The 22,922-nt window shown below is 36.1% G+C and overlaps 1 protein-coding gene across 4 annotated transcripts in view; it reads left to right on the plus strand.

The window, feature by feature from the left end:
* TANGO2 (transport and golgi organization 2 homolog) overlaps positions 1-20,058 on the plus strand; it is a 74,538-nt gene extending 54,480 nt beyond the window's left edge. For all 4 annotated transcript variants that reach the window (XM_072415685.1, XM_072415683.1, XM_072415684.1 and 1 more), the window contains 4 exons: positions 7,919-7,989; positions 12,387-12,540; positions 14,135-14,239; positions 16,460-20,058. In XM_072415685.1, coding sequence (XP_072271786.1) covers positions 7,919-7,989; positions 12,387-12,540; positions 14,135-14,239; positions 16,460-16,580 — 451 coding nt within the window. In that variant the 3' untranslated portion in view covers positions 16,581-20,058. The remainder of the gene's footprint in view (positions 1-7,918; positions 7,990-12,386; positions 12,541-14,134; positions 14,240-16,459) is intronic.
* The last annotated feature ends 2,864 nt before the right edge of the window (positions 20,059-22,922 follow it).

The raw sequence follows: 22,922 nt of genomic DNA on the forward strand, positions 1-22,922 counted from the left end.
TTTATATTGAGTACTAGTCTACACTTTTCTTCATGGCAGTTGATATGGGAGCCACTACAAAATGCAGGTAAATGTCCATCAGTCTGCACCTTTATTGCAGTTTCATACGGTCCTCTTTATTTGGGAAAATCCCAAGTAGCAACACAATTACAGTTTTAAGATAAATTACAATAAAGACAAAAAAGTAGGTTTCTGCACTGAAAATGGTATGATGTGAACTACAAGTGTCTCTGCCAACCTCACTAGACCCTTAGGCTCTCACTGGCATCCAGATTTCAAGCTGGAGTCCTGCAAAGCTTCATTAAACACAGACTTAAATGAAAGCCCTGCAGGAATAAGGCTCTGCAAATTTGGAAATAAATGTATAGACTATGGCCACAGAGGGGATAATTACTTTATTTAGAAAATAGTGTAATGGCAGTGCTTCCTTTCCTCACAGATTTTAGCCTAGATGGAATGGGATAGGGTTACTCTGCTGTGTCTTAGTATGTGTTTTACTGTTTTTAACAAAGCACAACACATGTTGAAACACAGCAGGACACAGAAATACAGCCAAACGAATGCCAAAACGAAAGTGCATTATAATGTACTAAAGTACAATAAAATGCCATAAACCTGTTTTATACTGATGCTTGAATATAGTATATTTTATAATGTTATTGTGTGAAACCAGCCGAATTTACCAGTCTCAAGTAAGTAAATATTTAAAGCGTACCTAAACTCTGAATTTTCACTTTACATAAAAGGGTAGACAAAGGGTGCCGCACCACCCCCTAATTTTGGTCCACCTAGGCGGTCGAGAATGATTGGGAGTGCAAATTCTCCTTGGATAGCTATGTCAGGCATCCCAGTAGACTCTTGGGTACTTCTTCTCCACATAACTAATTATCTGGGGCACGCGCAGAAGCAGCCCTTTTGCTCAAAGAGAAAAAATTGCTGATCTAACTGCGCATGTGGTTTCTTCCATCCTATTTCACCCGATCTTGCACCTGGGTCTGGTGACGTAGGATGAAGAACCCGGAAGAAAAGACGAAGATGGCAGTGCCCGGAGCGCCGGCTCTGGGACGTATGCCGAGACGATGTGGGACCCGATGCCGGACACCCCTGGAGTGATTGTACTGCCCTGCGGGATTAAAGGTAAGTGTGTTTTTATTTTGGAGTATAGTTCCTCTTTAACAAACTGCCTGATAGAAAAAATAAATATTCATCATCTTTTTTTTACAGGGTGCCTTTAGTTTTAGTTTGAGGAGAAATAAGAGGGTTACTTTAAAAACATCAGTTGAGTTCTGGAAAGCCTATCTGGTTGTCTCTGACTCCAATATTTCTTTCAGTAGCCTGATTTTAGCTGCTAGTGATTTAAAACCAGCAATGTAATAAGCAATGTAAGTTTTGAAATACTCACCTGCAGGTGGCACAAATATATATGGCATGTGTGTTTTATTACATTTTGGATAGGGAGCAGTTAAAAATTCCACTGTTTTTGCACCCTTTTTGCAAGATTGCTTTAGCACTTTCTGTGCTGGTGACATTGATGTCACCAAGTCAGTAAATGAAGGGATATGTCTCTAACAGGGACACTGTGACACTGAACATATAAACGAGGGAAGGCTAGAACTTATTTTTAAGCTTTTTTTTCAGTGTTGTCAATGCTACTGCTGGAGCTTTTTTCTCACTGTGGGCAGTAACATCACGGGATCACAGGTTTTTTTTACCTGTTCTCTATATTGATCTATACCTATGTTAAGACCATTGTTATTTGAGCATTAATATGAAATGTTTTCAGAAAAGGCACCATTTTACAATTTCATTAATATTAAAATAGATGTAACACCTAATTGAAAGATGTTTAGTATGCTTAAGTGCTTCATATGGTAAACAAGGCATTTTTTCCCTTAAACTTCAGATTAAAAATACATTAGCATGTACATTAGCATGTCACACTTGGTTTAACATTGTATTGGTTTACATATTTTTTAAAATAATATCTATAATAATATTTGCATGAGTCATCTTGTAAATCTGTTGATGGATGTGTCCTGAAGATTTATTTTGGCATCTGCACTGAAGAGATCTCTGGTTGCAACACAACAAAGCTCTAGAGAGCACCATAAGGAGCCCGGGTGGCTACCTAGGGCCCCTGTACCTGCTCTAGCAGAGGCATACACTACATGATTTCCTAGGGGATACAAAACTGAATCTTAGCCCGTGTTGCTGTGTACTGGGTAGTCTGATATGTCTGAAAGACATAATTCATGATATACACAGGCATTTACTATCCCTGCATATTAACCACACATTCTTCTTTAGCAATAATCAGCAGCCAGACTCATCCATCCTTCCCTCCGCTCCTCTTCCATTGTATCTCTTTGCAGATCTCTACACTGGCTTCCATTTCACCTTAGAATCGAATTCAAGCTCCTGTGCTTTGCCTTCAAATCCTTCCACAGTTATTGTCCCACTTACATTTCTGACCTGGTAAAAAAATACTCCCCCTGCCGCTCTCTCCGCTCCTCCAATGACCTACTAATGACTTCCTCACTCATAACCTCATCACACGCACAGATAGTCTTCCTCGTCCTAATCAGCTTGCTCCTACTTTCTGCTCATTTAAAAGAGCACTCAAAACCCATTTTTTCAAACTTGCCTACCCATCTTCTTCTGTCTTTTGAAACCATCACTACTTCCCACCACTACATATTCCCCTCCTATTGTGTGTGAAATTCCCCCACCTACTAGATTGTAAGCTCTTCAGGGCAGGGTCCTCTCCTCCTCCTGTATCACTGTCTGTATTAGTCTGTCATTTGCAACCCCTATTTAATGTACAGCGCTGCGTAATTTGTTGGCGCCATATAAATTCTGTTTATTAATAATAATAATAATAATAATAATAATAAAAGCCTATTTATGTTATGGTAATATACTATTTATTTAAAAAAAAAAAAAAAAAAAAAAGCCAGTCAATCATTTAAAACCTCATTCCTACTTTGTCCCACTAGTGCGCTTTACATAGTGTATTATACGTGAGGATATCAGACATTAGTAATCAGAAAGCAATGTATGATGTTTCACCCTATGTGGACATATCGCAAGCATGCATTCATGTTAGATGCAGCTGCAGTCTCAGTCTAGGTTGCTATTCTGAGCACAGCACTGCATGAAACAGACACTGGGTCTTGAGAGTCCATAGCTGTTCTATTGATGGGAAAGACAACACAGAATGTGTCTGACGTGAGCAGGAAATGTGTGCTTAGAGTCAATTGCAGATATGATAAAGTTTATTTTTAAATATAAAAGAAAATCACAAACGGTTTGGCTTTTCTGAATGCAGTGTGTGCTGAAAATGAATGTTTGGCTTCTCCTATAACACAATGCTGTTCATTTCCTGGGAATGACTTCCCTGTTAGGCTAGATACTATGCTTACTACTTCGGGGACCTCTGGCATGTTTGATATTCAGTGCTATGTGCCTGGGTTCAGGGCAGCCCAGTGCTTGATGTGAAACATAATGGGAAGACAGGAACTTTAATGGAGCTTGCGATAGTATGAGATGATGTTGCCCTCAGTGCGTGAGGTTGTCTGCCAAGTGGGTAATATTCAGCACATTACATTTCTGCTGATGGAATTTCATTCATCCCATAAAGTCAATTGGCTTCATTGCCTTCTTCTAATAAGAAAACATTGAATGTCAGTGCATTGCTCTGCAGTCTCCTTGTTTAAGCTGCCTGACCTGTGTAAACTCCAATGAGAACATTTCCTATCCTACAAACTGCTACCTTATATGCACACAGCGCAGATTAACTCCTTAACTACTCAACTACTGAAGAATGAATAAAGTCTGAGACTAAGATTGTTTGTTTATTGTTCATCTCTTTACATATTCGGTGGGTGATTACCAGTTTACAAAAGGATGATAATATTGTTTAAGACTTTTAGATATTAAATGTTTATTTACCACAAAACTACCACACCTTAGGACTTGTAAGATGCAGTATATAACATTTATTTTCTTTAGATATACTTTTATTCCACCCCCCCACATGCTAATAGTGTTTGTAAATCAAACATTGAATTCCAGTAAATGTAAATTTACTGGTCGGAGACAGTGGATCCGGAGAGGAAAGAGATAGATGATGTTTGATGTTCATCAGCAAAATAGTACATTTTTTAACATATTTTGTTCAGTAATTACGCTTTTTTTTCTTTTTGGTGCCAAGTACAGTAAAGCTTTTTTACTAACGCCTACCTAATTGCTAAGTGTTCATGGAGCTATACCAACAGTAGAAGTTCTGGGAAAGCAAGCTTGTCTACCTGAAGTGTTTCTGTTGGCATTCAACCAGATATATTTATCATATACAATCTTTTAGACCCAGTGACATCACTGTTTTCATATTCATTTATTTGCAAAGCAGGAAGATTGTGGCTGGTGGAGGGACCTTCAGGGTGCTATACATAACTTCCTAAAAACATCACAGTGCCTTTTAAAGACTGCCATAGGTAGCAACTACAAGTATTGTTGAGCCTCAAAAATTTAAAGTACCTAATTTTTGTAAATGAAAGTGGTAGGCCATAGACAGCTGAGCCGTAGAGGAAAGGACTACATGATGCTTGATGTCCATCAGCTAGCAAATAAGTTGGGCTCTAACTCAATTGCTGCAGTTTCTAATAAAAACCGTGATAACCTGTGTGCATTGACATCATAGTAAGAAATTTTAGTACAGAAGAGAAGTTCATACAGCTGTGCAAGACTGGTAGGGCTGAAGTTCCGCATTCAAACAAGCTGTTATTACTCTGTACCTATATGTACTCTGCAGGTGTTCCCCTGCAAAGATCGCAACAGATACTCTGAAGATATGTATCAGACCTTTCAAACTACTTTATCACTTGCTGTTTTGTTTATATTTGATGTCTGTTCTGTTGTGTAGATTGGATTCTCTACATTGCCTACACGTACAGAGTGCTTTTTTTCCTGGATCAGAATATGCTAATAATTTTACCGTTAGGTCCCTAAATATTTGGACAGAGACAGTTTTTTTCTAATTTTTGTTCTGTACATTACCACAATTTTTTTGTCTGTTCTCAGCAAAAGTTTCCACATACAAGCACTCCCCCTCAAATCAACTCTTGGCCTTTTATCTGCTTAATTGATAATGACATAACTAAGGAATTTATGAATTAGCCTTTGACTCAATTGTCCAATTACTTTTAAGCCCCTGAAATGAAGTGATTGTGTAAAAAAAGGCTTTAGTTCCTCACATTTTTATGTAATCTTTTTGTTCAACCCGCTGAATTAAAACTGAAAGTCTGCAGTTCAACTGCATCTGAGTTGTTTCATTTAAAATTTATTGTGGTAATGTATAGAACCAAAATTAGAAAAAAGTTGTCTCTGTCCAAATATTTATGGACCTAATCTGCATTTAGACACCTGTACATATAAACAAAGTTATTAATATTGCCATTTTTGTTATTGTTACCAGGCCAGTCATATTCACAAACATATTCTAGAGCTTGAGTGTCTGAAAGCCAAATAGTACATTCATTAATATAACTTGTTCAGTAATTTCAACTTTTTGTTTTCTTTTGGGTGCCAAGTGCAGTAAAGCAGTTTTATCTACTCCTACTTAATTGCTAAGTGTTCATGGAGTTATACCAACAGTTTGAATTCTAGGAAAATAAGCTTGTTAACCTGAAGTGTTTCCGTTGGCATATAACCAAATATATATTATGCTATTGATTTTATTAGCTAAGGGAGGACCAATAAAAAGGTTAAATTAAAAAGGAACAAAATTTCAAAAATTAAAAACTGCAAGCAGGCAGGTTCTTTATTGCAGAAGGGACAGGAGATTTCCCTTGTACAATAAAATAAACATAACTGCTTGTTCTCAGTAAATTTTAAATATACTCATGCTGTCATCCTCACCCAGTTCTTTTCCTGGGTCCAGGTCTTCGGCATACTTGATTGGCATGGCTGCAATGATGTTAATATGCGGGATTGTACATTAAGCTGTGCATCCATATACAGCTAAGTGCACATTACAAAAGAAAATGGCGAACAGACATGTAAGTTCAGGTTTATTGCAGACAGGACAATGCTGCTGCACTTTTAAAGGCAACAATCATTTCTCCCCGCTCCCCTTTTTTTCTTTTTTCTATATTTTTCTTTTTTCTCTTTTTCCCCTTTATTGTTGCAGTCAGCGGAGTTATGGGATGTTTTTCTTTTTCATTCTTTCTTTTTTTTATATTGTTTCTGCTTATTGTCACTGTGTATGTTTTATATTTTTGGAAAATATAAATAAAAACTGTTAAAGAATGATCCGCACTTATTCCCCATATTATTCAAAGAAAAATAATCTATATGGGTTTTCTGTCTTCCTTCTCCCAAACATCATTTAGCGTGTTTGGAAAATTCCCACTTTGCCATTAGTGATTCTTTTGAAAATATTTTAGAAATTCTCTGTATGGTTTTATAATTAGTTTAAATGACTAGGTGAGGAGTTGTTAACCAATGACTGCACCAAGACCTCCCACAAGTCTCATTCTGAAAATCACAATCCCCAATAAAGTTGTCTTTTTTCAATGACTCCGCTGGGAAGACCTCTGTAGAGGTTAATAATATGGCAATTCTATGTCAGGGTGTGAATTAAGGTGAAAAATGTAGAATAGTGGGACCTATTTCTGTGTAGGTTTGCTTTGAGTTTTTGTGCTTTCTTTGGATTGGGACCCTTTTAAGTTGCCAAATAGATGAATAGCAATATCTCAACAATATATGCAGGGTTTATGGGGAAGTTTTTCCACAATGTAGTGACTTTCCAATCCCATGTCCAAAAAAAAAAATTCCAATAAATGCACTTTTATGGTTTTTATTTGTCTACTTAAAAATAGGATCAATATATAAAAATAAAAACTATTCTTTAGGTATGTTTTGTTACATTGTTGCCTATTTCTTATTCACCTGAATTCCTTTAAAGTGTTAGTGTTAATTAACTATGGGATTATGGGAAATTTGATTTGTTTGCTGTTCAAATTCAGGAGCTTTTGCTGTGTAAGAATATTTAAACTAGGATGTTTATAAAACTTATGTAGACTGAAAAGCAAGCAATTTCCTGAAAATACTTAAACACAAAAATTGTCTGTTTTCAAAAATGCTCTTTACTATTTTGTAATGTACTTTAGGTTCTCTTCTAGATATTTTCTCTGAAAATCATGAACTGCATAACATTTGGAGATTTTCAGCAACACAGTGCCCTCTTGTGTTATGTAACAAGACCATTCTTGGATTATATGCTATGCAAGATATGTATCATTTTAAAGACCTGCTCACATTGCTGCACAGACAGTAATGTGTTATTGCAAAAAGATTTAAGTGCACTTTCTTTGATACATTCTAATTCAGGTATGGTAATGGCCATATGTTAGTCAGTGCATGGTGGAAGAGAGACGTATATTCTGCATGACCTTAACCATGTATTGAACTGCATAAAAACTTTATAAAGTAATGTGTATTCACATATGCAGGTATGCATATAATAATGCAGGAACCTTTTTTTCTGTAGTTCAAAAAAATAAGACCACACCACAGAAACTGGGACTGTTCTGTGGTATGTCCCTACTTCTTCACGTTAAAACACTAGTTGAAGGAATACTAGAGGATCAAACAGCTAAGAGCAACTGCATTTTTATTTTATTTTTTCATTCACAGATTATCACTAAAGAGATCACTCACTGTATCACTAGATAAATAACAATATACCGTTCCTTGTACAAAAACCAATATTATGACAATAGTAGTTTTTCCACAAGATATTGTCTATTGCTGATACAGGCATGTACAAGGCGAGTACTGTTGTATACTGTTTGAATTGTTGGACATGTCATTTCCACATTACTATATTGCTTTTTCTTTTGTTTTCATTTCTTTTTAGCAACACCAAGAGTGATTCTGTTTACTATTATGGATCCAAAGGGGAAAAACAACCTGTCAAACTAAATCCTGGTGAGTATTATTATCATTTTTATTAAATAAAGCAAAATCTGAAACAAATTGTGAGTTTCTGCCAATACCAGAAAGGCTTATTTACAGTAAAAGATGTAAAAATGAAGAAGGGACTCTATTAGAAGCTTGCCAGCTTAGTTAATTGTTAAAAAGAAAACCATACGCATTCCAGGATATAACTAGGTATAAATATTTATAAGTAGTAATACCAGAAAATGTTGATTCAGGGAAAAAATTGCCTTCCTGTGGAACAACTGTGGGTTACGATTCTGTATATACAGGCTTTCAATTTATTTGTTATTGGTTGAACTTGATGGTGATTTCAACCTATTTATTATTATTATTAATATTATTATTATTATTATTATTATTATTACACATTATTTATATAGCAACATCATATTACGCAGCGCTGTACAAAGTCCATAGTCATGTCACTAACTGTCCCTCAAAGGAGCTCACAATCTAATGTCCCTACTATAGTCAAATGTGATTAATGTAGTCTAAGGTCAATTGTTAGGGAGAAGCCAATGAACCTAACTGCATGTTTTTGGGATGTGGGAGGAAATCGGAGTACCCGGAGGAAACCCACGCAGACACGGGGAGAACCTGCAAACTCCATGCAGATAATGTCCTGGCTGGGGATCGAACCTGGGCCCTAGTGCTGCAAAGGCCAGAGTGCTAACCCCTGAGCCACCGTGCTGCCCATGTTTATATAACTATGATTAAGATGGGAAGACCAGAATCTATCTAGGCCAAAAAAGTGTTACCTTTCTGATGTTATAACTTTTAGAATTATCTTTGGATCAGTAACAAATATGATTATTGTCTTTTTGATACCATAGAATAGCAGGGATCCTTTAATAGTAGGAAAATGTAATGTATTATCACCCCATAACTCATGATACCATGCCTATGATAAACAAGTAAACATATTATTTGATTTGTATAATAATTGGTCCCCCACTAATGTTTTCTAGACATATACATGTCTACTCCTGGAAACCACATATATTTCTTTACTTGTTTAAAAGTTAGTTTCTGAAAAAGTAGTTTTTATAACACAAATTTAGACACTAGATTTCTTGGAAAAGTATGTGACAAAAAATACTGGCTGCTAGCAATTTTTAAGAAAATATACACATACTGGTTTGTTTATCACATTGGATCAAATGTATAACCACACTGTCTCCTTTCAATTCTATGTAGAGTTATATTTCACCAAGTAACCTTTTTTTGAATCAGCAGAAAAAGGCATAGACTCCGTTAATAGGCTGCATTAACCTGCATGTTAATAAAGTCTTACCACATGAGCTACTGAAACATCTTGTTTTGTGAGTGGGCAAATAATTTAGCATAGCTTATTAATGATCTGTAATGGCAGCATGATTGAGTCACAGCTGATGACTGTCCCTCCGTGTCAGTGGCACAAATAAATAGCTGTTCTGTTTACAACAGAAGTGTGTGATTGATCTGCTGACCTATTTTACTTTCTGGCAGTGTCTAATTGGCCCCCTCATTAGACTGTAATGATCTCTCAGTTATCCTCATTAAACCCTTTTATAATAGCTTATACTATTTGCTGCTTGAGGCCACAATAAGTTCCTATACCCACAATGTTAAAGTGTTATCTAGGAGCCTTAAGTCAGTATCAGTGTTTTTCTTTCTTTCTTTTTTTTTTATTTTTTTTACAGCATTAAATAGTAATAAATAAGGGTTTGCTGATCAGTGAATGACAATGTATAAAACGAACAATGCCACGTCCCAAATCATATGAGCAATATACCGGTAATTCTAATGTTCAAAAGACCGGGACTTTTCAGGCATATGTTAGTATTTTATTGATTTATCATTTTAAGAACAAGATAAAATGTAACCATTGTCTATATAACAAAGGCAATGTTACAATGCACATCACAAAATATTTTCAAAAGATCCTAAACATGAGTCTTTTATAATAAAGTTTGCAAACAAAAAAGGGAATTGAGGTGACATTTGTTTGCATAGAGAATTTTAAATTATAAGAAGTAAGCTGAATCTTTTTAAAAAATTCATTCAAATCGGACATGAAACCTACCCAAATGAAAAACATTTCATCGATATACCTTCTCCACAATAATATGTGTGGAAGGTATATCGAAAAGGGCTCATCTGCGAACATATCTTTCTCCCATCCCCCCAAGGTACAGGTTTGCACCTGTGCTCTTCTGCACATTAGACTTAGCAATAAATAATAAGACTTAGCAATAAATAATAGATTGGGCAAGCAGACTAAATTGTGCAATCCCTGTGGGTATGGTTAGCGTTATTGGGCTTGATAGCTAGTGATTGTTTTATACGAGTTGCAGATTAAAGCAGTTCAGAAATTGTGTTTATTAGGTGCACAAACCGAAGATCCAAGCTGATGAACCTGTCAGCCTTTTTTAAACTTTTAAAAGTGAAATTGTAGTTTAAGAGTAGACACCCACAAGATGCCAGCTATTATCTTTGACAAAGAATCCTACTCTAAACATCTCTTTGAAATTAGAGTCTGACTCACTACTAAATCCTTCCAACTTCGATTTTCTTTGCAGTAAGAATGCTTTTTGGCCAATGAGGCATTTTAATTGGAGCGGGGTATGATAACTAGTGGTTTTTCACTGAAGTCAGACCTATTAGCAACAAAGTGAAACTAGTTTCAGAGACGCACACAGAAGGAATTTATTGGACACCAGAGATATCAATTTTAGCTGAACCCGCGCTTTACAAGAATGTATAGACTTTTCTTTTTTTATACTACTACTAGTTCAGTTCCTAGTTCTAGAGAAGGTATTGTTTAAAGCGATGGTCACTAATTCTGGAATAATGTGGCCATCCACATTGCACACAATCTTCAAACTTGTACTACCTGACAATGCGTGTCTTCAAAAGTGTTGCTACAGTAGCAAAGTGTTCACATTGAAAACGTTAAACCTAAAAACTTTTTTGGCATTGGGTTATGTAAACAATTACTAACTAAAGCCTGAAATATCAAGTAGGTGGACTGAATGACCCAACCACTGAATGAATCAAGTAGGTGGACTGAATTGGACCCAACCAACAATTGGGCTTGTTAAGGAACACTATTTCAAGATTATTGATAAGGACATTAATTCAAGGAAAACTAATTTTACTTTTCTGCTTTTGAACACTAAATATCTATTGTGTACTGTGATTCATGGTACTGCTTTCTTTGCTTTACTGAATAAGCCTGAGGTTTATGTTTTATATTATCTGTATTCTGAATTAGTTTAGACATCCGTGATTCATAAATTGTATGATTCTCTGCAGACTTGACAATTGTATGTACAGAAGAATTAAGTAATTAAAACAGAGCTAAACCATTAAAATAAAAAACTATGATCAGGCAGCAGATTATGTCCCTTCTGCAATAAAATAATCGTACTTGCTTGATCTCAATTTTTTAAATACACTCACCTGTTCTTCATTCTTCTCTTCCTTTTTTTTAATCTTCGCCTATCTTGACCGGGTGTGCTGGGGTGATGTAACATTCAGTTCTGGCAGCCTGAGGGGAAGGGCCTCACTGGGCTTGGCCTGCACTGCTCATCAATTTTTGACAGCAGGGGACAGTAATTGGGCAGTTACATATATTTTTTGCAGAAAGGACATCACCTGTCCCTTATTACAATAATGTCCTGTCTGATTGCAGATTTTAAAAATAGAACTTTAGTTCTGCTTTAAGAATTACATCATTTGGGACTCATTTTTGTTGGTCTGTATAGTGAAAAGTCTTCATATTTCATTATTCTGTGGCTCACTGTGCTGCACAGAATAAAATGACACATTGATTTACTGTATTTGATATCCAATAAACGTGAGATGTTAGGTCATTAAACATAGGTTTTAGAACAAAACTTTGCTAAGCAAGATAAGTGTCCCCACGATGCCTCTCCATGATGGCTTTAGAAAATCTACAATACTGTGGGGGTAAAAGTCAATAAAAGTCACTTTTTTCAGAAGAGCTACCATCAGATGCACAGGAGAGGAGTCTTTGGAATCCTACTGTTCTGTGTGTCACAGGCCTCCTTTGCTATCCCACCTCCCCACATGCAGTAGTTTTATTACTTTAGAGGTTTGTGTCAACCTGGCCAACTCTTTAAAATTAACCCTGTATGCCTAACACAGTGTTCCTGGGACTAAAAATCTCAACAACTAATAAATATTAAAACAGCTGAGGTTACTCTGTTAGGCTTTTGAGCTTAATTGTTTTAGGCATAGGCATGCTAAATGTCTAATGTTAAGTGTAGATATTTTTTATTGAATTGTGATCATTCCTATTTCATGAAGAGCTGTTTCTAGTTAGTACTTTGTTTTACCATTTAGATATGTGAAATATTATTGTTTCTGTATTGCTGCAGGGTTGTATGGCTTGAGCTGTAGTCTGCTGGATACCCCATGGAAGAAACTCCAACATGGGAAGAGACTTTTTGCTGACATCATCCAAAAGAGTCATGACATTGCCAAAGAAGACCTGGTGCAGGAGCTCATTAAAGTGATGAATAATGAAGAGCCGTAAGAACAAAATGACCTACATTTTCTGTTGAAATTGCTTATGCAGCAGTTCTTTTCCTTGGTCTCAAGAAAGCCAATCTGTTCCTATTGTTAAATAACGGCTTTATAATCCTACACAGTATTTTAGTACAAATATGATCCGATGAAATGTGTATGCTTTTGCAAAATGTTTAAACATAATGGCATTGTTCACTCATTTAGCAGCTGAGAAAATGTTAAGACACCATAAGATAAATATTGGGTAGTAGCTATATCCTAAGTTATATAGTAATGGGTATTCTATTCAAAGCCCACAATTGTGGGGTGTTTTTTTAATTGGATTATATTAAAATTTTTTAGGATGACTCCTAAAATAGGGCCTTTAAAAAGCAAATTGACACACTCGTTCCCGAAATGTAGAGAATTGTTTCCTTGTGAACATTTACAGACTAAAGAAAACCATATATTACCCACAGATAACAATTTTCCACCTGCAGCAGGAAGCAATGTTTGGGCTATTAATTGATTAAGTGTTTTTGTGTTGACGTAGGCCAATTATTGCATCCCTAAAAAGACAAGAGGCCAGTAAGTTCTGCTGTACACAAAACAAAAAGTCACAGGCTGGGGGAGGGATATGACCTGTAAGTACTACCTAACTACTAACGATACCAGCTATCTGCTTTGCATTAATATAACAACTCATTTTTGTTCATTTGGACAACTGTTGTTGTTCAACTGAGGCAGAAGAGGCACCCACTTTGATTGCCATGCTGCAGTGGGTGCAACTAAGACCAAACTAGCAGCACTCTTATTGTAAATATAAATATCCACTTTTATCCTGCTGTTTAGATTTTACCACTACTCCTTGTGAAATGCCTTTAGTTGCAAGTTGTGTTTTTGTACCTAAATTTCACATCATCATCTCCCCACAACATATTTGGATTCAAATGAAATTTAAATAGGCCAGTTCATAACCTTCTATTTCTGTATTTTAAAACATTCTTTGGTGGACTTGTTGTTGTGCCTTGGATCATTATCCCTTTATATATGATTTATATATGAATTAAAGCTGAAAGTGTGCAGTTCAACTGCATCTGAGTTGTTTCATTTAAAATTAATTGTGGTAATGTACAAAACTAAAATGGGAAAAAAGTTGTTTCTGTCCAAATATTTATGGACCTAACTGTATATATAATTAGCTGACCCAAAAGCTTCAAACTGCCCATGCCCTTAAGCAGCAAATAATCCCTAAACTATAATATTGCTGCAACTGTGCTTCACAGTTGGTGTAAGTTGGGCTGCATTTTCTGGTACAGCCCAGTCCTGGACAAATCAGCATTGGAGGAGTTTGAGGGTGGAAATTATGAACATGAATACACTAGGTCCATTTCGCGTTTACAGTCAGGTGTATACCTTATATCTGTAGGTACTGTTTGAATGAAGATCCAATGTTTACCAAAAAAATACTCAAGAGGAGAAATGAGTGGAGAGAAATAGGAAGGAGCAGCCACCTATGAGCACATATTCCATATTTTGAACCTTTTTCTGTTGCATTTTTTCCTAATGTTTTTGTCTATTTGGTGTTCTGATTCAGATGTCTTTATTTCTCCTACAGGCAGATCCCAGACCCAGCTATAGAAGAGCAAGGAAAAGAGTACGTCAGCCCAATTCTCACTGGCTACTGTGCAGTTTCTGTACGCTGCCCAGGCTATGGAACAAGGTATAGTTATCATGTAATCATATATTATGTTTTCTAGGACTTCAGGTAAACAAGCAGTCAGTCTGAATCAGTGGTCGCCAATCTTTTTGGTCCCGCTCTGGTTGGTGTGCCCCACCAGCAGGTTCCTTGTCCTGACCCTGCTCGGGGTGCACTGGCCAGAGCGGCGGACCACCAACATTTTCTGTGGTTCACGTCTAAATGTCCGCTGATCTAAATGTGTGTTCTTCCTTGTGATACCGTTGATTTGTAAAAGTATCAGTTTTATTATGCACATAGTCTTCATGAGTCCAGAATACATAATATGACAATTTACATATGACAAGAGTGGGTTAGTAAATTGGTATAGATTTAGAAGGTTGGTACACACTTGTGACTGGAGCCATTCCTGTTCCCTAGATCTACTACCAATTTGCAGTTGCAGATTTGTAGTCCAGATAAATACAATGTATTTAGGGAAGCTCTGTTTTAGGAGTGAACAACTATTTGAATCATTTTAATTATTGTGTCCTGAAAGATTTATTTTAAACATGTTTTAATAGCTCCAGTGCATGAACAATTAAAAAAAAAAAAAAAATTTTTAATCAATGAACAAAGCAGTTACTATTAAACAATCTTATGTAAGTCAGATTAAAGTCTGCTGTTTTTTCTAATGCAGTGACATAAAAATGAGAAGAGGTGGACGAGGAAAAGTTGAGGCAAAACATAAGAATTTTTTCATAAATAAAGCTTTGCAAAGAGATTTACATGGACTGCCCTTTGTGACAACCCTGGAATGCTTGTCCAGTTACTTCAGCTTTCTTAGTGGCTGATGTTCTGACATTGTTTGCTGTCTACCTGATTTGAGTTAGTAAATGAAAGTAATAAATCCAACCTTTTTAGTATTAATGATGGCCTTACCTGTTTTCTTAAGTAAATGCAAAGAGGGAAAGAGATAAAAACACAAGTGAACTTTTCAGCTGCGTACACACTTCCAATTTTTATCGTTGGAAATGAACGACGAACGAACGACGAACGACCGATTGGCCAAAAATCGTTCGTAAAAAAAGTAACCAACGACGCCGACGAACGAGGATAGCGCTCACTTCCTGTGGTGCACGTCACTTCCTGTATCGTTCAAACGATCGCATCTATCGTGTGTACAATATCTTTGAACAATCGTGTCGTTATCTGTATGTACAGGATCGGTGCCATACGATCGTTCGCAGATATCGTGCAGGATCACTCGTCGTTTGTTTACCAACGATAAAAATTGGAAGTGTTTAGGCTTTAGTTTATTTAGGTTAAACACATTCCTGGTTCAACAAAACAAAAGGTTTTTAATGTTTTAACATTTTTGTGTATACCAGCCACAGCATGAGCAGAAATACCTGTCCCCTGCTAGCAGCTGTAAAATGGGGCTCTTGCTCTCTGTGGGGAAGAAAAGGCCTCATTACAGGGATCTGACACGCCCTCTACAGGATCAAACCGTTACTTCTATAATCCGAAAAACATATGCTTCCACTGTGACTCAGCAGAGGGCATATCTGACCTCTGCAAAGAGATCACTGGTTACACACTGAATGCTTTTTTGCAGCATACTGTCAAAACACAGACTTGTATTGTCAGGCTGGGGATGATTTAGAAAGAAAACAAACCGTCAGACATTGCATACATCTTGTTTTCATGTATCTGAAATTGTATTAGGCTTATTTAAACTGAAAGTTCGATTGGGCATTAAAAATGCTTTGGCGCTTGGCTTGGAAGCACGCATACGTTCATAGTACACTGCAGCTGGTGGTATGTGACTTGGTTAGCTGTTTTGTCAGAACTCCCCCTAAACGGGGTACCCCAGTTTTAGCTTTTCTTTTGTTTTTTGCTTATAAATTCACCCGTGGATTTATTTGATACCCTCACATAATCCTTTTTCTTGTCTTATGTTTGACTATTCTTATGCTTCTGCAACCTTTTCATTATTTTGACTGCTGTGTATGTTTCTGTTTTTAAAATATTATTTTTTAAGTTTAAAGATTGTTTAAAGGTTAGACGGAAATGTTCCAAAAACTAAATAGTTGAGTTGAAATCACTAATTACACAGGTTTGATGAAACTGAATTTCTATAGTGTATTCAACAAAAAAAAACTCTTAAATTCTGTTAATGAGCTGGTAGAAATGATTCTTTTTATGTTATAAGTAGCATCATTAAATCACTGTTGAAATAATAATGTTTCTCTTTTGTTCTAGGACCAATACCATTGTGCTTATTGATAATGAAGGACACGTGACCTTCACAGAGCGTACAATGATGAACTGTGACATCACTCAGTGGAAAACAAGCACATACCAGTTTAAACTGCAGCAATAACCCCTCCTCCGTACCATGACTTAGTGGTTAACCAAGGATAAACATACATATCAAATTCATAAAACTTATGGTGCCTAGAACATTGTGTTTGCAGGTATAGGTTTTAAAACGTATCAACCAGCAAAAGTCGCAGAACCAAAAACAAACCCAGCAGTGCAACTGAAAGCACAACAACCCTTGTGGTCGATAATCATATACCTGGTCTATGAACACTGTGTACGTAGCTTTATCTAGCTATTTATCTATCATAGCTAGCTTTATCCTCACTATTGCAAGCAATGATACGTAACGTACTTAACACAAAACCTGACTTTCTTTATAAGTATGTAGTGATTTACAAAAAAACAATTGGGAATGATCTTTAATGGGTCTGTTAGGAAAGATGAACGTGATTTATTATTACATTAGGTTATATATATGGCAGGTGTTTGCTATCAGGAAGTGTAGTTTGATGTGCAGTAATAGAATATGTGTGTGAGTAAACAGAACTGACCCCATACCCTTCTGAGATGAACTGGGTTAGTTTTGCACAAGCAGCACAGGTCTAGCATACACAAGGGACATTGTGGAGATTTAAAAGGTTGACCTGCAGTGAAATCTTTGTTCACCAATAATGTGAATGGGTGCAGTTCGTATGTGTTGCCGCACGTTGGATCTTGTACTAGGCATTTAATCCATAGGAAATACTTATTATATATAATTACATTTGCTCCTAAAGTCAAGTCTAACCATTTTAATGAAAGTTTAATGAGACAATAACATACTTTTATTTTCCAGTCATATTTAGTATTTGATTATATTGTTAACTATGTAATCATTCATAGTATAGATACAAAATGTAATCATTTAAGATACCATTAATGTATTCCATCAGTCTTCTTGGATTCCAGTAGTTACAAGAAAGTGTCATTGTAGGTTATTAATTGGATTTTCCCCTCTACAAAAAATCTGAAGAATATTATGTCAGTGTATTAAAATAATTTGATTATGCTTTTAAACATGCTCAAGGCCATATTGCCTATCCTTTAATACTTATATGAATGTAATTTGCTGAACTGTCCATTTTCTATTAAACTTAGATATAAAGTAAGTGGCCAAGGTTAGTTAAATCCCACAAATCAGTTCCTCTGGTGTTTACATTAATGGTATACTTTATAATAAGAGTCTCTGCAGTCAAATTACATATACACATACACCAGTATTCTGTGTACATATGGCAACCTCATTTACCAAAGTACAGATAGTCCCCGGGATAAGGACATCCGACATACGCCTCCTAGATTCAAACGGGGTTTGCCTGCTTGCTCCTGTGCAGGACAGAGGCTTCATAGGGGGAGGGGGCGGTTCGCATGACTTGCAGAAGAATTCTTTGGCTAAACACAGCTGAGACTGAGCTCTTCTGCAAGCTCTTGTAACTCTTTAATGATCAAGAAAAACTTGCATATCAAAGCACTGCGTGCTCCAAAAATGAATGCATGTCTAGGCTCCATAAAGTTTTTTTTTTGCTTTGTTTGTGATTCATTCACAGTGGGGATTTTATACAGTAACACCACGCTGCCTAATAATATGTTGAGACAAACATCTGTCATAATTGCATTTATTAAAATAGTGTACCTGTTCTGACTTACATACAAATTCAACTTAAGAACAAATCTACAGTCCCTATCGTGTATGTACCCGGGGACTACCTGTATCTAATAAAGTACCTATTGTATACAACATCATATTAGCAATGCATTAAACATATTCACTTCACTGTGGCTCTATTAAATCACTTCACATGTCCAGTGCTAGTAAACAAGTAAGTAATATCTTTGGACGACAACAGGATGCATGTGTTAATAATGTGACATAAGTAAAAATGAAGACCTACAAAATGATAAAATGTGTGTTTAGAGGCCTAAATTTCTGTATTTACCAGTATTATTGTGTTGTGTAGTTAAGGAGGATTAACTACCACTTGCACAGCTTGCTAACAGCTGCCCCCGACCCCTTTGATGTTGTATACATTTCGCTTAAGCCCAATCCTTCATGATAAATCTTATGTAAGGAAGATGCATTAAAAGGCTTTGCTTGTAGATAATATTGGCAAATGCATCTATTAACATATATCCAAAGAGAAAATGGAGGAGAAATTATTCACAACCAAAATAGGGGCAGAGTGAAATCCTCAAATGGGATGCTTCAGTCTACGAGGGGATTTGGAGAAATGTTCTCTTACTTCCTGTTGAGTGTACAGGATAGAAAGTAAAATATAATTTTCCCAATTAGGTAAAAAAAAAAAAACTTGATGGGTTTTCAGAGGTAAAAAAAAAAAGTTTTGCCTTAAGTTACACATTAGGATTGGGAAAACCTGGCAGCTGTGCAAGGGGAAGACCACCACTCCTGCATGGAAAAGTTAGAGGTAGGTGAGGCAATATTATATTACAAACACTGTGCATGTCACTAAAGAGAGTCTCTGCCATTTTTAGATTGATTTTGTCAGTTTAATTCCACATTGAGTTAAAACATCTCTGAAGTTATGAATCAATTATTAATACTTATATGTATCAGGCAGCGCTTCATTGGAGATCCCATAGAAGCATATTATCCTAGCCATTAGGAACAATAAGTCATATGAAGTCACATATGAAGGTTACATACAAAACTTGTTTCTCATGTTGTCGTGGAATCACGTGAGAGCAGTTTTATACTTTAACAATTAGTGTTTAAGTTCATTATGGAGCAGATATTAGCTGGGGAATGCAGTAACGCATGTTTATTATGTGTTTTCCCATGCCTAGAGATAGTGCAGCTGCCATACAAAATTATACATGCATTTTCTTTTTATTTCCAAGACTCTGCCTCCTTTGCTATAATCTGCAAATATAGCTTACAGGAGCATTAAAACAAGTGTTACATTGCAGCTCAGTGAATTTCACAAATTTGTGTTTTGCTCTACTGCAGAAAACCATTTGAATCTGTAAAAATCCCAAAAAGCTCTCTTTTGACCCTAGCCCTATGCACAATTGCTAAAAGGAATTATTATCTAAAAAAAATTATTAGAATACATTTTTATACATTTTATGAAATGGGTAATGGTTGGAAGGTCTAATCTTCCATCTAATGATGATCAAACTGTACCTGTCACCTACACCCTCTTGAAGTGAGATTTTGTGGGCAAAAAAAGACTGAAAATGAGTTATGAGGTATTTTTTTTTAATAATCGACCATTGGTGTTAAGCAAAGTTCTGAGAGCCAGGGTTTGTTGGACTTAATATTAAGTCCACTCTCACAATTGCTGCTCACTGACACAACCCCCTACCCACACCCCTTTGTAAGTGACAGGTACGCTTTAAACAACAAATTGCACTCCATTTTTTTATAATTATTTATTTCAAAGTTTCTTATATGATTATCCTAACTTTACAGTTACATATACTGCAGGAATGTGTTAATTATACTTGATGTGACAATAAAATAATATAAACCATGCAAACTATTGTTTTGGCATTTTAGGTTAACCACTTTGATCTTGTATAATGCGATGCTACTTAGGCCATCTGGATGTCGATTTATCAGTTTTTATACATCTTTAGATAGATTTTTGCTGAACTTTTCTTCCCTACAGCTTGAGCCAAATGTTACCTGCTTTACAGGGATTGATTTATGAGGTGCTCAATTTAATTGCACATTGTATAAATGCCAGTTTAAGAAAATTTGATCTTCATTATCCAAAACAAATTATTCAAACTTTTCTTGCTAATGTGTTGATTTTTTTTCTAAAACAGAAGACCACATCTGTTTGCATACCATATACAGTATACTATATATTGCTGCAGGAGCACAAATGTTTTTTTTTCCAAAACAACACTGAATCAAAACGACTGGGGGCATTAGGGGATCATCACAATACATGTCTTAATGCACATTGTATTGACAGGCTTTTTTAATATTATGCCAAAAAATGCAGCATCCAGGACAATAAGTTCAGGATAATGTATTTTCATGTAAATAATCTTCACTAAAAACAAATATTTTTCAGAATTTTTATTGCATGAAAAAATGGTATTCTGTGGAAACAAGTGACCCTTATGGTCCAATCAAGTAGCTTGTTTACTTTGCTAAAGTAACAGTATTTCTCAAATGGCAACTTGTAATGCCATCATTTACTTGTATTACTCTTCAAAGTCAATGTATCCATGGAATCCTGTGCCTAGGCTATATACAATGACTTGCCCTCTCCAAATCTCCTTCATTGTCTAGTGTTGAACGATTCCAAACTCTAAAGAAGACTAGTCAAAGATGTCTGTGCCAGCAAGGGGAAGTGATTTTTGTTCTGCTTTAGGGTACTGGCAGCTGAATGACAGCCACAGGGCATAATCTCTAGTTGGAAAAGAAGTGTTCATGTATATAGCATACACCTAGGATCTAAAAAGCTCCTGAATATCGTGGAGAAATATTTTCTTGAGTTTGTGTTTGAACTGCTATTCTACCCATAAAAGTCAATGTAAACGCAAAGCAACTCAAAAGGCTCAAATCGACCAACACACATTTAAAATCATTGTTTTTATGTTGCAGGAATAATTGAAATCTAATTGAGTCGGGAATAATTGAAATCTTGGCCAGTTTTCTGCCATCTTTGCCTCATTTAGGAGTGTTTTGTATTACATTTTATCTAATAAAAATATAAAAAAAAATAAGAGGAAATTTTGCAAAAATCAAGGAAATACCAATTCACAAACACTCACCCCTCCTGTTCCTGTGACAACTGAAAAATGTTGGGTCACTCTCTGTACAAAGGGCCCCAGCCACCAGGACCAATATCAGGGCTACAATTCCCAGGTGGAGATACAGTTAGCAATTACCTGTCAGGAGTTTTAGCCCTTTACTACTATATAATTTTTCCCTTTATGTACAATTTAACATGTACTGGTAAGATAATTTATTAAAGAAGCTTGCAGTGTTGACCCCAGATCTACATTCTTTGTCCCAGATTTGCTTGGATTCAGTGCATTTCAATGCAAATATCATTTTCTTTAAATTGTATTCTTTTTAAATTCCACTGTCTTATACACTTTATGTGTACAAGACTTGTTTTTGCTTTTTAGTATACATCTGGGAAGAACAATGTTTTCTAGACTAGTTAAGGTGAGCGTGAAGCTTGAGGAATGGAAAAGCAAATAATTAGGTATTTGTAGGCAGAGAACTCCCTGAACCTGACTAGCCAGGCAGATCTGTTTATTATTGCCTGCTCTGTACAGATGTTTTTTAGTTTAATCACAGCGTGGATGAATTCATGCAGGATGTGCGTAGACATCTCCCTCGGCTAGTTAAAATGTTCATTAAATGTTGCACTGTGTTGTAGCAGCTGTGGTAATGTAGCCTCCATCATGATTAATATTGGTGTACCAGCATTTATTACAGCAAAAATCAAAACAGAAATAAATGTATCAGTGGCAATATAGGAGAAATGGAAACACCTATGTTCCACTAGAAAGATTATGAGCATCATCTGAATGAAGTACAGCCCTGGACAAATTTGTCAGTGCCCTTACAGCTTATTGAAAACATCCTTTGTGCCTAATGAAAAGTGAATAAATACAAAGCGATTTATACCTGCAAGTCTTTGATGTGCCATCTAGTAACACATAGCAAGTGTTATTCTACAAGTATTTTCCAAAATGGCCTTGATGCATTTGTTAAGACAATGAAAGAATATAGTGATTTTTCAGCTTGCTAGTTTCTTAAACTTTCCTTTAGCTAGTCCCTTCCATTATTAAACATATTTACCTGCCTGTCTGCTTTATTTTTTTTTAATCTGACATGCACATGCATGGGGCTGCCATGAATGAATGATGTTTTGTTATTTTGGCTTAGCAAATCAAGGTGTCAAAGAGAAGATTGCAGCCCCTGCAAGGACAGGTGAGGGTATCTATAATAAAAAAATTGCGATCAGGCAGGTACGTTTATGTTATTGCAGAAGGGACTGTCAGGATTTACTTCTAAAAGCACCTTCATTAATCCGTTCTGCCATCCTGGCTCCCATACCTGCACGGGAGTTATGTTATTTCAGCATGACCAATTAAGATAGCCGAAGATTGTCCCTAGGAAGAGGAAAAGGTTCGTCTCTTCTTTTTTTTTTTTTTTTTGAAACTGAATTTTTATTGAACATTTTCACATACAAAGACAACCAGGCTTATACAGCAAAACATCTCGGCGTACGTAACAGTAAACAGTGGCCGTACTGTACCGGCCTATCAAACCCTATTAGCTATAAAAATACGGTAACAACAGATAAATAAACAACAGAAAACAAGAAATGAGTCAAAAAGAAAAAATGAAGCTAAGCCGGGGAATAGG

Source organism: Pyxicephalus adspersus, chromosome 6 (genome assembly GCF_032062135.1).
Source record: "Pyxicephalus adspersus chromosome 6, UCB_Pads_2.0, whole genome shotgun sequence".
Classification (NCBI taxonomy): Eukaryota; Metazoa; Chordata; class Amphibia; order Anura; family Pyxicephalidae; genus Pyxicephalus; species Pyxicephalus adspersus.